Source organism: Pseudophryne corroboree, chromosome 4, assembly GCF_028390025.1.
Source record: "Pseudophryne corroboree isolate aPseCor3 chromosome 4, aPseCor3.hap2, whole genome shotgun sequence".
Classification (NCBI taxonomy): Eukaryota; Metazoa; Chordata; class Amphibia; order Anura; family Myobatrachidae; genus Pseudophryne; species Pseudophryne corroboree.
The window spans coordinates 173,109,700-173,125,115 of record NC_086447.1 but is presented as its reverse complement, the minus strand read 5'-3'; the positions used below and the strand labels follow the sequence as shown (position 1 = coordinate 173,125,115).

The window sequence follows — 15,416 nt, the reverse complement described above, 5'->3', positions numbered from 1 at the left end:
TGGAGTTAATAACCAATACCAATGTGATGTTCATAGACAGTTTGTTCTCTATAGAGATTATTTTATTAGGGACGAGTGTCTATTTTACATTTTTCATGTTTTTTTGTTTATTATTTATTATTATTATTTTTTAAAATATATATTTTTGAAATATACATGTTTTAAATATATATATATATATTTCTCTGTTTTATATATATAAAAACATTTTTTATTTTTATTCTTTTCATTTTTCACATTTCATTTTTCTACTTATTATTATTATGAGTTTTGAATATATTTATATTTTATTATTATATATACAGATATCTCTATGTATGTATTGTTTATTATATTAAATTACACACAGTTGCTGCAACATTACAGACTAATCTGTCAGAGTACTATTGGAAGAGAATACAGTGGTGTCTGATGAGACACAAATATATATAGTTTTATATTGATTGTTTTATATTGTCATTTTTTACTATGATTCTTTAATGACACAGTGTTTATCCTTTTTTCCGTGATATGTAACAAATTATGCTTCAATACAAGCCAGTCGCTGTACTATTGGAGATTGATTCAAGTGAGTCCCATTATATCAATTAAATAGTGTATTTCTTAATTCCCACTATACTAATAAAGAAGTGGACGGCAGTTAACAGGTTGTCCTGGCGACGTTTGTTGCAGACCGTCTCCATGGCAACCCTTGCGTAACAACGTACATCAACAACGTGACTTCCGGGGACATTCTGGTGCTAGTTATCGCGTCCCCGGCAGCATGCTAGTGACGGTAATACGTCACCATGACAACCGCTTTACACCTCGTTTCCCGAGGCGCGGACGGATGGCGTGACGGCACTTGCGTACTGCCCGCGTCTACACGCACGGGCAGCTGATAGGATGGGGCTCCGTCACGTCATCGCCACGTCTCCGGTATCATTTTCGCGGGGTGTTGGGCGGAGGGGGGCGTTCCCCGAGTTTTAATGACTGAACGGAAAATATGGAACATATTCCATTTCCCTCACTAATATTTTCAGTCTATTAGCTTTCAATTGTCATTCCAGGTTTTCCGGAATTTAACTTGGATTTATCCATCAGTGGTCATGTGACTGGCTTTTATTGTGATAATATTAAATAATGTTATTCAATTTTAAGCAAAATTATTTACAAAATATATATCTGTATAATCCTTAATTATTAATACACTATACCTCCAATGTCTGTCATTATTTGGTCATTTAATGCTAATAGGTGGTCACAATCAATCACATATGCTAATGAGCAACCATATTGGTAGGGTATATAAACCACTATCTAGCAGGACTTCCAGCACCTTGAAAAAGTTGTTTGTATACAACGAAACGCGTCGGTGAGACCTGCCTGTCTGTGTTTACTCCCACATCTTTTGGAATCTCTGGACCTGGACCAAGTCTCCGTTGATTATTCCTATCGGATATAAGGACATTCCTATTCTATCGTGGAAAGCCATCATTCACCACCCGCCGAGGAACAGCACCTTGCGGACGCAGATTCGCCTAATTGCCTCGAGATACGTCGGTGGTAACTATTCAATCCACGAATAGGACATTGAACCTTACTAACTAACGGGGACTCACATAGGAACAGGTCCATTCTTTGCCAAACTTTCCATAAGGATAACATACTATTGGGAGTTACACAATTGCTTTCATTTAAGTGTTATATGTGGTATTAACCACCAATGTGTATTGCTTTTTACAATTTTTATCCCTATATTAAATTGTGATTTAATCGTGACACACCTTTGCATTTGTGACCAATAAGCGCTAATATCTTTTTTATTGTTTATAACATTAGGGGTCTGACCAACCCCTGTTTATATATAGCTGCTGTGGTGAACCTCGCATCAAGCGCCTGGGAGTAGTAATACCTTAGGGTATTTCTTTTTCTATTTTCTGCCCTGTCCTTAAAGGCTTACAGTCTAAAGTCAGGGGAAGGTTAGGCCCTTTAGGTAAGAGTAGTAGCTACAGTATGCAGTAGATCAGTAGATTGAGATCAGAAAGTTACTGAAGTTTACCCATTTGCAATGAGTAAAAGTGACATTCAGTGCCACTACTTGGGTTTGTGATCATGAGGTTATTTATGCCAGTCTGTGTGGTATTAGAATTACATTGATATTACAATGAATGGACTGTACAGGGATGACACTGCTGAATAAAAAAAAGGGAGGATGGTGTGGTGATAGTGCAGAGTTTGAAACAAACCTACAAGTCTTCTGTACTCTAAAGCATGAGAATAGAGATCCTGTAAATAAGTACACTGTCATTTTTTTTCTTTTAAGTCTTTTAAGTGCATGCTTCAAACACCCAGTGCAGTGCAAAAAGCGACATGGGACTTTGGACCCTCTACAAAAGGAGAACTGAACTTACTCCCCATCCCCTCAGAGCCAGAAGGCCCAGTGAGGAGAAGAGAGAATCTTCAGGTCTCCCCTTGCTGAAACTATAGGGCCCCATTGTATCTGCGACACTCGAAACCAAAGGCCCCTTAGGGTGCCCGGGCTCCCCTTCGCAGCAAAGCCCAGGGTCGGTTTCTTTCTCCCCAGGGTTGGCCAAAGCTTCCCCTCTGGGGAATGGAATCTGTGGGGAGAGGGTGGGACTCGTGCAAAGGCCCACAAACGTGAACGCATTCACATAAAACACAAAAATGTGAGGCGAAAAGTGCAAAGAAATGTGAAAAAAGTGAAATAAATAAAAAGGCCCCAGCCCATCGGCCGGGGAAATAAAAAATTAACCTTGCCCCAGCCAGAAGGCCAGGGCAAAGGAAAAAATTTGCAGCCTGAAAATAAAGTGCAGTGCAAAGTGCCATACTAGTACGCAGGTGACTACCAACCAGTGCCATAACTAGGCATTTTAGCGGTGTGCAACAAACGGCATTGGCGTCCCCCGTATGTAAGATAAGGGCAGTGTGCGCCGTAGGTGCGTGCAAAAAATATAGGGGCGTGACTTCGTGGGGAAGGGGTGTGGCCACAAAATAATACCAATTCATACTATGGTGCACAGTAGTCTCCATTATTCAAATTACGTCGCACAGTAGCGCCACTACACCAGGTAGAGACCCTTTTACACATTACAGCAGACAGTCCCCCTTTTTACACATTACGGCAGACAGCATCCCCCTTTTTACACATTACGTCAGACAGCGTCGCTTTTTTACACATTACGGCATACAGCGTCCCCTTTTTACACATTACAGCAGACAGCGTCCCCTTTTTACACATTACGGCAGACAGCGTCCCCCTTTTTACACATTACGGCAGACAGCGTCCCCCTTTTTACACATTATGGCAGAAAGCATCCCTCTTTTTACACATTACGTCAGACAGCGTCCCCCTTTTTACATATTACGGCAGACAGCGTCCCCCTTTTTACACATTACGACTGACAGCGTCTCCTTTTTACATATTACGGCAGACAGCGTCCCCTTTGGTGGTGGCGCCGCTGCAGCTGTCCCTCTCCTTCCGCATTGGCTGGCCCACGCTGTGAATGCTGGGATGAAGGAAGCGCATCCCGGCATTCACAGCATCGCTGGCCAGCCAATGCGGAAGGAGAGGGACAGCTGCAGCGGTGCCGCTACCAATTACATAGCGCTGCTGCGGCTCCAGTCCCTCTCCCTCCTCCTCCTCCCCTGCCTCCGGAGCTACTCCTCTCCTCTTCTCCTCCAGCGCGTCGCACACAGCACAGGCGGCTTCTAATGAGTCAATTTGACTCATAACAAGCCGCCGACATAGTTGCTGGCTGTTGCGCCCTCAGGGCGACTTCGCTGTGTGCCAGGCACACCTGGCACACATGTAGTTACGGCTCCGCTACCAACACCAGAGCATGTTCAGGCACCCATGGCTCAGGAGGCACCAGGGGCACATAGCACCTGAGGCTTCAAGCTGCCTGCTTCTTTTCCAGAGCATAAAGTGATGGCCGATCACCTACTGGGGGTTCCTTTAAGCGCACCAGTGTACATGGGCATCTGCAGTTGATCTTTGCCAAAAGGCTGAGAAGCGATACTAAGCACAGTGTAAATATAATGCAAACCAGAAAGTGCTGCCATACCGTACAGATAGCTATGTACCCAATGTAGACGTGTAGGGTAATCTATGCCTCTAACAGGTCATGAAGTACAACCAGAAATGTTTTGTCAGACTAAGAAGAATGACAGATTGGCTCCTTTATATTTCAAGCACTCTGATTGCCCTGATTCTATTTATTAGGTGATTTTGGTTTTTTTAAATTGTGACCCCTGTGCAGTGAATCTCTGAAATTCAGACATTTTGCCCATTTCTAGACATGAGCCACATGCAGACCAGCTACAGTGATGCCTAATGACTGCAATCTGCTTTCCTTTCCAGCTATTTCGTCGAGTAGCCTCTGCCCTGCCTGGCATGGAGTGCACAGAAGAGAAAAGCAAAGATGGCAGTATCCTTTATCAGTGACCTATTGCTTTCTGTCTTCACTATATGATCTCCTTAGTTATTTACCCTGATGTCATAGGCATTTAAGGCTTGGATCAGTTTCTGGTGTTGCATTCTACAGGGACACAACATTAGTAGAACTGCTGGAGAGAGGAAGAGGTCATCTATGAAAATGCCATCTAAGCGGCGAGCCTTTCTATTTGCCACATGTCAGGAATCTCCATCTAGTGCATTTATAGGTATAATCTCCTGGACTGTTGGGGTGCCTTGAGGACTGCGTTTGGGAACCTCTGGTATAGTCCAACATTTTGGTTTTTAGAACCAACCTCAATGATCTGTTTCGACATTTGGGGTATTTCATGTCTGACGATACCATAAATGGGTATGGTGAAAGAATGAATGAGTCAGAGTCTATCCTGCCACCATTTTACACCCACGCACTCAGAAGATGCGTATTTGGTTCCTTAGCTTCCCCTTATTGACAAAAGAAAATAGCACTGCTCTCTCTTAAATGACCTTTAGAGCTTGTGTGACCTCTGTGCTGCATATACTGTGCACATAGAGATCTGTATATTATACTGTCCCAGTGGCTGTATTGCCATGTCGCATTTTTCGGAATGCAATTGAAGCTGCTAATATTGACGAGCCCATGTGTGTGTAACTTTAACAGGATGTGCCAAGTAATGCTAATCAGGACCAGATTAAGTTATTTTAGGATTAATTAATTTGTGGGGCCTATACCAATAAAATTACATTATGCCACTCACTGAAGTACCTACCAGTTTGCATTATGCTGCACTATAGTGCCCCTTACAATGCCCCCAGTATCCACATTATGCTATAGTGCCCCCAGTATGTACATTATGCTACCATGCTCCCTGTATGCACATTATGCTACATTGCCCCAGTATGCTACAGTGCCCCCAGTATGCACTTTATACGTCAGTGCCCCCCAGTATGCACATTATGTTACAGTGCCCCAGTATGCACATTATGATACAGTGCCCCCAGTATGCACATTATATGTCAGTGCCCCCAGTATGCACATTATGCTACAGTGCCCCAGTATGCACATTATGCTACAGTGCCCCAGTATGCACATTATGCTACAGTGCCCCAGTATGCACATTATGCTACAGTGCCCCAGTATGCACATTATGCTACAGTGCCCCAGTATGCACATTATGCTACAGTGCCCCAGTATGCACATTATGCTACAGTGCCCCAGTATGCACATTATGCTACAGTGCCCCCAGTATGCACATTATGATACAGTGCCCTCAGTATGCACATTATGCTACAGTGCCCCAGTATGCACATTATGCTACAGTGCACCAGTATGCACATTATGATACAGTGCCCCCAGTATGCACATTATGCTACAGTGCCCCCTGTATGCACATTATGCTACATTGCCCCCAGTATGCACATTATACGTCGGTGCCCCGAGTATGCACATTATGTTACAGTGCCCCAGTATGCACATTATGCTACAGTGCCCCAGTATGCACATTATGTTACAGTGCCCCCAGTATGCACATTATGATACAGTGCCCTCAGTATGCACATTGCTCTACAGTGCCCCAGTATGCACATTATGCTACAGTGCCCCAGTATGCACATTATGATACAGTGCCCCCAGTATGCACATTATGCTACAGTGCCCCCAGTATGCTACAGTGTCCCCAGTATGCACATTATACGTCAGTGCCCCCAGTATGCACATTATGTTACAGTGCCCCAGTATGCACATTATGATACAGTGCCCCCAGTATGCACATTATGCTATAGTGCTCCCTGTATGCACATTATGCTACATTGCCCCCAGTATGCTACAGTGCCCCCTGTATGCACATTATGCTACATTGCCTCCAGTATGCTACAGTGCCCTCTGTATGCACATTATACGTCAGTGCCCCCAGTATGCACATTATGCTACAGTGCCCCCAGTATGCACATTATGTGACAGTGCCCCCAGTATGCACATTATGCTACAGTGCCCCCAGTATACACATTATGCTACAGTGCCCCCAGTATGCACATTATGCTACAGTGTCCCAAGTATGCAGATTATGCTACAGTGCTCCTAGTATGCTACAGTGCCCCAGTATGCCCATTATATGACAGTGCCCCCAGTATACACATTATACGACAGTGCCCCCAGTATGCACAATATGCTACAGTGCCCCAGTATGCATATTATGACACACAGTGCCCCAGTATGCATATTATGACACACAGTGCCACCAGTATGCATATTATGACACACAGTGCCCCAAGTGCCGAATTAGCAACAGGGCAGCCAGTGCAGTAGCCTAGGGGTCCCCACACAACAGGGGCCAGTACTGTGTGTTTAACGTATTTGTGGTGCTGGGAGTATTATACTTTTTAATAGCATCACAAGCATATTATATTGACATTTGTACTGGTAGGAGCCCCCATGAGTTAGTTGCTCTGGTGCCCTATTATGCCACATGATGCTCCAATATCTACATTATGCATCCCCACTGCTGCTGATACTTGCTTCCCTGTGGTGGAGTGCACCTGCTGACTTCTCCTCTGGACAGTGCTGCTGCATGCAGAGGCGAGAGCAGCTATCGGCTCCCTCAGGGCTGTAACACACTACCCGGTTTGCACAGGATGGCAGAAAGCCGGATAAACTTTGGTGGTCATTCCGAGTTGTTCGCTCGCTAGTAGTTTTTAGCAGACGTGCAAACGCTATGCCGCCTCCCACTGGGAGTCTATGTTAGCTTAGCAGAAGTGCGAACGAAAGGATCGCAAAGCGGCGGCAAAGTTTTTTGTGCAGTTTTAGAGTAGCTCAATACCTACTCAGCGCTTGCGAACACTTCAGACTGTTCAGTTTCTGTTTTGACGTCACAAACACGCCCTGCGTTCGCCCAGCCACGCCTGCGTTTTACCTGGCACGCCTGCGTTTTTTCGAACACTCCCTGAAAATGGTCAGTTGACACCCAGAAACGCCCACTTCGTGTCAATCTGCGGCCAGCAGTGCGACTGAAAAGCTTCGCTAGACCCTGTGTGAAACTACATCGTTCGTTGTAATAGTACGTCGCATATGCATGCGCAGAAGTGCTGGTTTTTTGCCTCATCGCTGCACAGTGAACAAATGCAGCTAGCAATCAACTCGGAATGACCACCCTTGTCCGGCTTTTTGCCATCCATCAGAGTCTTTCACACACAATGGCTTTGAGACGTGTGTAATGCTGTACGCATGCGCAGCAGCAGACACGGCTTGAAAAAACCCCGTTGTGTGTGAAAGCTCCCCTTCACACACACGGTTCTCTGCCTTCAAAGACGGCACGGCCCCGGCCCGGCAGCCAGACCTTCCAGTGGATATTTCCGGCTGCAACCCGGAAGCCGGGGCCGTGCTGTGTGAAAGGAAACATTGCGCTGAATGTGTCTCTGCAGCACGACAGCGGTAAAAAGCTGGGCGGGATTTTGCTGGGCGGCAGGAGCTGGCGTGTGTGTTTCAGCCCTCAAGCGTTGTCAAGCAGGGAGCCACTCTTCAGTCTGCATCCGGGAACAGGGACAGATGGGCACTTATTTTCGGGAAGTGGGCCAGTGTGACTTTGTTGAGGAGCCTGCCGCACCCGTAATCCAGCACTGATGGTGATACAGTGGTTGCCTTAGTGTAAATGATAACATGGAGGCCACTTCTGTATGCATTGTACAGGAAACCCCTGAATGGCCCCAGATAACCATATAATACACTGTAGAGAAGCTGCTATGTCTTACAGTACACAGTATGAATGCTCCAGCCACTGACTGCCAGTTATACTAATATCGTTTGCTTATTATAAATACATTTCAATGAGGAAGAATGTTTATTTTGTTACAGAGGAATTCAAGTTAAGGGTCGTCTGATAATGGGGTGTGTCTTACAGCTGAAAACCTTTGGTGTGATTAACTTGTGCATTACAGTATACATTAATAATCATAGTGTCAGTAAAAGTAATGATTGGTGGGTCACATAAGGGCTTATGTCAGTCCTGATGGGTCACCAGAGAGACAGTTCTTTCTTCTTCAGGCTCCGGGCAGCTCCCCCATTATAATCCACCACTACTTAGACCCCAAGGCCTGGATCCTGGTCTCCACCCACCTTACACAGCTAGCCTACCTCATTTAAGGGGTCATTCAGGTGCACCTGAGACCATCGGCGCAAAGTACCGATTGCTGATACTTTGCGCAAGTGCAGGACCCGATCTGCACGTGTGCAAGCGGGTCCTGTGGCATAGGACACAGGCTGGAATCAGACTGTCATTGATTTAGAATCTGATGCCATTTCGGGGGGGGAGAGAGGCCAGGGCATCTCCGTCGTAGGACAGAGATTTCCGGGCCCCTGCGATGGGTGGTGCAATACTTTGATCTGATGCTGCTTCCTAGGATCACTAGTGCAGCAGGACCATCTGCATGTAATAGACGCCTCCTGCTGCATGTGCATACAGCGCTATCACTGCTGCTTCCAATGAAGCAGCAGTGATAGCAAAACCAACCACACCTGAATGACCCCCTTAATACTTTAACTTGCTTTTAGCCGGCACAGATTGGGGCTGCTCCCTTTGTATTTAGTATTTAGTATTTAGTATTTTGGTCTCCATATGATCATCTTACTCACAGTAATCCAATAATTTACCAAAGTAGATTGACAGGGATGTGTCTGAGATGGTGTAAGGTGAAAAAGGAGATTTATGGTAAGAACTTACCTTTGTGAAATCGCTTTCTGCGAGGTACACTGGATTCCACAGGGAATTACATTGGTGGTGTAGAGTTGGATCTTGATCCGAGGCACCAACAGGCTAAAAGCTTTGACTGTTCCCAGGATGCATAGCGCCGCCTCCTCTATATCCTCACCTCCAGGTACTGGAGCTCAGTTTTGTTAACCAGTCCAATGCAGTAGCAGGTAAGAGAGATGAAAACAGTTAGTAGCTACATACACTTACATTCTCACGACAGGAGACGGTAGCAGCGGCTAATGCCTTACAAACCCAAAGAAGCTAAGTGCGTCAGGGTGGACACCCTGTGGAATCCAGTGTACCTCGCAGAAAGAGATTTAACAACGGTAAGTTCTTACCATAAATCTCCTATTCTGCAGTAGGGGTACACTGTGATTCCACAGGGAATTACATCAGGGATGTTCTAAAGCAGTTCCTCATGGGAGGGGATGCACTGTAGCGGGCACAAGAACCCGGCGTCCAAAGGAGGTATGTTGGGAGACAGAAGTATCGAAGGTATAGAACCTTATGAACGTGTTCACTGAGGACCACATAGCCGCCTTGCACAATTGTTCAAGGGTCGCACCACGGCGGGCCGCCCAAGAAGGACCTAACAGACCGAGTAGAATGGGCTTTGATGGTAGTAGGATCTGGAAGTCCAGCCTGTACATAAGCATGTGCAATCACCATTCTAATCCATCTGGCCAAGGTCTGCTTATTAGAAGGCCAGCCACGTTTGTGAAAACCAAAAAGAACAAAGAGAGATTCAGATCTACTAAGCAAAGCTTTTCTCTTCACATAAATACGGAGAGCCCGTACCACATCCAAAGACCGCTGTTTGGAGGATAAACCAGGAGAGGTAACGTCCGGAATCACAATCTCTTGGTTAAGGTGGAAAGGTGACACCACATTAGGCAGATAACCAGGGCGAGTTGTAAGAACCGCTCGGTCATGGTGAAAAATCAGAAAAGGTGACCGACAGGACAAGGCACTCAAGTCTGAAACCCGTCTAGCAGAGGCAATAGCCAGCAAAAACAAGACCTTAAGAGTAAGACACTTAAGGTCCACAGACTCAAGAGGTTCAAAAGGAGACTCTTGTAGGGCATCCAGAACAACCGACAAATCCCAAGGAGCCACAGTAGGAACATAGGGAGGTTGAATCCATAAAACACCCTGAGTGAAAGTATGAACGTCAGGCAGAGACACAATTTTTCTCTGAAACCATATAGGCAAGGCCGAAATATGAACCTTGAAGGAGGCCCTGTTACAGAAAAGCCAAAAGTTTGAAAGTACTGAACTTGTACGCATCATAATTCTTAGCCGCACACCAGGTGAAGTAAGAATTCCAGGCCCTATAATAAACCCGAGCCGAAGCCGGTTTACAGGCTTTCAACATAGTTTGAATGACCGCCTCAGAAAATCCCTTGTTCCTCAGAACTGAAGCTTCAAGAGCCACACCGTCAAAGCCAGTCGGGCCAGATCATGGTAGACACAAGGGCCCTGAACGAGGAGGTCTGGGCGTTGTGGAAGTAGAAGAGGATACTCTATCGAGAGACCCTGCAGGTCTGAGAACCAATGCCGTCTGGGCCACGCTGGATCAATTAGAAGTAGTAATCCTCCTTCCTGCTTGAACTTCCTTATTATCCTGGGCAGGAGTGACAATGGAGGGAACACGTATGGCAGCCGAAAGTTCCATGGAATTGCCAGGGTGCCCACGAACGCTGCTTGAGGATCCCTTGTCCTTGCTCCGAAGACCGGAACCTTGTGATTGTGTCTAGACGCCATCAGGTCTACATCTGGTAGGCCCCACTTGTCCACTAGGAGTTGAAATACTTCTGGATGAAGGCTCCACTCTTCGGCGTGTATGTCCTGACAACTGAGGAAGTCCGCTTCCCAGTTGAGGACCCCCAGAATGAACACTGCCGATATGGCTGGCAGATGGCATTCCACCCATAGAAGAATCGTTGACACTTCCATCATTGCCATGCGGCTTCAAGTGCCACCTTGATGATTTATGTAGCCACCATGGTGGCGTTGTCCAACTGTACTTGAACAGGCTTGTTCTGTACCAGAGGCAGGGCCAGTTTCAAAGCATTGAACACTGCCCGCAACTCCAGAATGTTTATCGGGAGGAGAGACTCCTCCCTGGTCCATCGACCCCGAAGAGAGTGTTGCTTGAACACCGCACCCCAACCCCGCAGACTGGCATCCGTCGTTGGAAGGACCCAGTTGGAGATCCAGAAGGGACGACCCCTGTTCAATTGCTGGTCCTGTAGCCACCAGGTCAGTGACAGGCGAACCTCCGGAGTCAAGGAGATCATGTGAGACCTGATCCGGTGAGGCAGGCCATCCCATTTGGAAAGGACTAACCACTGCAGAGGACGGGAATGAAATTGAGCATACTCCAACATGTCGAAAGCCGACACCATGAGGCCTAGTACTTGCATTGCCGAGTGTATCGACACACGTAGGCGAGAAAGGAAGCATCTTATCTTGTCCTGAAGTTTCAGGTTTTTCTCTGGAGACAAGAGCAACCGTTGGTTGTGGGTGTCCAATAATGCCCCCAGGTGCACCATGCTCGGAGCATTTAATGAGCCACCAGTGGGTTTTCAGGAATTGGACCACCAGTTTCAGATGACGGAGGAGAACCTCCGGAGAGTTCGCCAGGATCAATAAGTCGTCCAGATACGGCAGAATCCGGATACCCTGACGGCGGAGCATAGCCGTCATGACCTTGGTGAAGATTCTCGGAGCTGTGGTCAGACCAAAAGGTAAGGCCTGGAATTGAAACTGTAGGTCGCCAATAGCAAACCGCAGGTATTGCTGATGTGACATGGCAATAGGTATATGCAGGTAAGCATCCTGTATGTCCAGGGATACCATATAGTCCATGGGCTCCAAGGCCAGAACAATAGAGCGAAGAGTTTCCATACGGAATTTGGATACCTTCACAAATTTGTTCAAAGACTTGAGGCTGAGAATGGGCTGGGAAGACCCATTCGGTTTCGGAACTAGGAACAATGTTGAATAGTACCCCCTGCCTCCCGGAGTCAGAGGCATGGCACTATCACCCCTGTGTCCAGGAGGGATTGTACCACCAGATGAAGAGTTTTTGCTTTTACCGAATCCGAAGGGATGTTTGTTGAGCAAAACTGGCGAGGGGGACGTTTCTTGAAAGAGATGGCGTATCCGTGAGTGACGACTTCCTTTACCCAGGCATTTTAAGTGGTCTGTAACCATACCTGAGCAAACCGCAGAAGTCGGCCTCCCACCCTGGGGTCCACCAGGAGGAGACCTGCCCCGTCATGCAGCAAGCTTGTCTGTTTTGGAATCAGGCTGACGGGCAGCCCAGGAACGTTTAGGTTTGGGCTTAGTGGATTTGGAAGTGCGAGCCTGTTTCGGATACGCCTGACACTTTCCTTTACTTGGAGGTCGAAAGGAGCGAAAGGAAGTACCTTTAGCCTTCGGAGCCGAAGGATTAGTACTAGGCAGACAGGCAGTCTTAGAGGATGCTAAGTTAGCAACAATCTTGTTGAGATATTCCCTGAAAAGGATGTTTCCCTTAAAGGGGGTCACCTCCAATGTCTTTTTAGAGTCCAGATCTACAGACCAGGATCGCAACCAGTGAATCCTGTGAGCCAGAATAGACGTAGTAGACGCTTTGGCCGCCAGGACACCAGCATCAGATGCTGCCTCCTGAATATAATGAGAGTATGTAATAATATTTTAAAGACACTGTCTGGCATTATCAGGAAAATCAGACGGTAGTTCCGCTTCAACTTCCTGAACCCAGGCTTCAATAGCTTTTGCAGCCCAAGAAGCCGCAATAGTGGGCTTTATGCACAGCTCCTGCAAGAGTGTAAATAGACTTCAAACAACCCTCCACATGCTTATTCGTCGGTTCCTTCAGAGAGGTGATGGTAGTAACGGACAGAGCAGATGACACCACCAGACGTGCGACCTGTGAGTCCACCGGCGGCGGTGTTTCCCAATTTTTATTTAACTCTGCAGCGAGGGGATAACGAGCTAGCATCTTCCTAGACAGGGAGAATTTCTTTCCTGGATACTCCCAGGATTCCTGACGTATGTCAACCAAATGGTCAGAATGGGGTAAAACTAATTTAGTAACCTTCTGACGCTTGAACTTATCAGGTTTCTTAGAGGTATCTGGAGGTTCTGCCTCATCATCAATTTTAAGAATCAGTCTGATAGCCTCTAAGAGGTCAGGAACATCCACCTGTGTAATAGATTCCCCATCAGAAGCATCTGCATCAGTGTCTGAGGGGTCAATATATGCGCCATCTTCATTGGATGAAGTATCCGAAACATGCGTGGATTGTGAGGAGGTAATGGCCCAATTAGAGGACCCCTTGGTCCTAGGCAGGCGAGGGTTAGGTTTTTGTTTAGCCATAGACTGATTTCATTGCTGTAACTGAGTGGACAGATTATCTGCCCATGGCAGATTAACTGCAGGGACAATATGTGACTGTAATGTCACAGGAGGTCCCACAGGGGGTGCAAGTCGTTACTGGCGAAGTCAGTAAATTATAAAAGGCAGCCAACGGTGGGGCTTGGTGTTCCCCCGGTGCTGCAGACTGACTGAGGGGTATAGAACCCCCGGTACCTGAACCCTCCGCTGCAATGTTGTCCTCCGAGCAATCCATGGCGTCAGCACTGCATGGTGCAGGATCGGCCATGGACCTACCGCCCTGTTTAGTAGACATTGGGGGTAATTCTGAGTTGATCGCAGCAGGAACTTTGTTAGCAGTTGGGCAAAACCATGTGCACTGCAGGGGAGACAGATATAACACGTGCAGAGAGAGTTAGATTTGGGTGGGGTGTGTTCAATCTGCAATCTAAATTGCAGTGTAAAAATAAAGCAGCCAGTATTTACCCTGCACAGAAACAAAATAACCCACCCAAATCTAACTCTCTGCACGTTATATCTGCCTCCCCTGCAGTGCACATGGTTTTGCCCAACTGCTAACAAAGTTCCTGCTGCGATCAACTCAGAATTACCCCCATTATTTGTAAGCGTAACCCTAGGGCGTAATAGTACAATGAAAGCAAAGTACCTGACAAAACCCCCCTGTATAGTGTGACTGCAAAGCAGAGCACAACAGAGAATTTAAGAGGTATATGGTGACTGAAACACACAGAGAAAAATACCAAAGTAGTATATCCTGTGAGACACTATATCACAGGTTCTCAAACTCGGTCCTCAGGACCCCACACAGTGCATGTTTTGCAGGTCTCATCACAGAATCACAAGTGAAATAATAAGCTGCACCTGTGGGCCTTTTAAAATGTGTCAGTGAGTAATTAATACACCTGTGCCCCTGCTGGGTTACCTGCAAAACATGCACTGTGTGGGCTCCTGAGGACCGAGTTTGAGAACCTATGCACTATATCATATGAGAACCCTGTTGCACTTAGCCCCCTTCAGGGTACAGAATATAGGGATAGCGATATGTGTGAGATACACAGAATATAGACCACACAGCAGCTATTGGCACACACAGTCACATGTACAATGCAGAAATTAGTACAAACAACAATAAAACTGCACTGGACTAGCAATACTAAGTAACTGGACTACTAAGTAAAGCTATGTATGTATGTATGTATACAGATATAACAATGCACAGTAAAGACTGGATGTATATCACAGGGTACTTGTACTACATAACCCTGAAGTTATGCACTTGTTCTTAACTAACATTGTCTAAATGACATGTAGAATACTTAGTGTCCTGTAAATGCACAGCGCTGATGAAGCAGGCGGCTTTATAGAGTAGACATTGCCCAGCAGTCCCAGAATCAGCTCAGCTTGTGTGTAATGGCGCCCAAATGCTGACAGGGAGTGAGGAATATGCAGCTCCAGGGCAGGTACATTTGCAATAAATGGCACCTGGGGCTGGGGTGGGGCTACAGGTCAGAGCATTATCCCCTTGCTGGACTTCACCACCGGGTACTGCGGGGCCTATTTGAAACGGATTTTAAGAAATACGACCTGTGCCTCTTGCCCTGGTGGTGTCCCTGTACTGCCACAGTGTCCACACCAGCGCGTGCGGTCTGTCTCCGGAGACCGTGCCAGATCGCGATTTCAGCGGGTCCCGTCTGGGGGACCCTATTACCTCCTCCCGAAGATGCGGCCACGTGATCCAGGAGCGCAGCTGCAGGTGTGTGCCTTGAAGTGACCGGAGCCCTCCGCTGTAAGTACCCGGCAACCAGGGTGCGGGAGTATACAGCGCCGCTGG

The 15,416-nt window shown here is 46.8% G+C and overlaps 1 protein-coding gene across 1 annotated transcript in view; it reads left to right on the top strand.

Moving 5' to 3' along the window:
* The window catches only part of RAB6B (RAB6B, member RAS oncogene family), a 120,517-nt gene that overhangs the window by 103,024 nt on the left and 2,077 nt on the right, over positions 1–15,416 (top strand). The window contains exon 7 of the mRNA XM_063915550.1: positions 4,364–4,430. Within this exon, the coding sequence (XP_063771620.1) occupies positions 4,364–4,430 (67 nt within the window). The remainder of the gene's footprint in view (positions 1–4,363; positions 4,431–15,416) is intronic.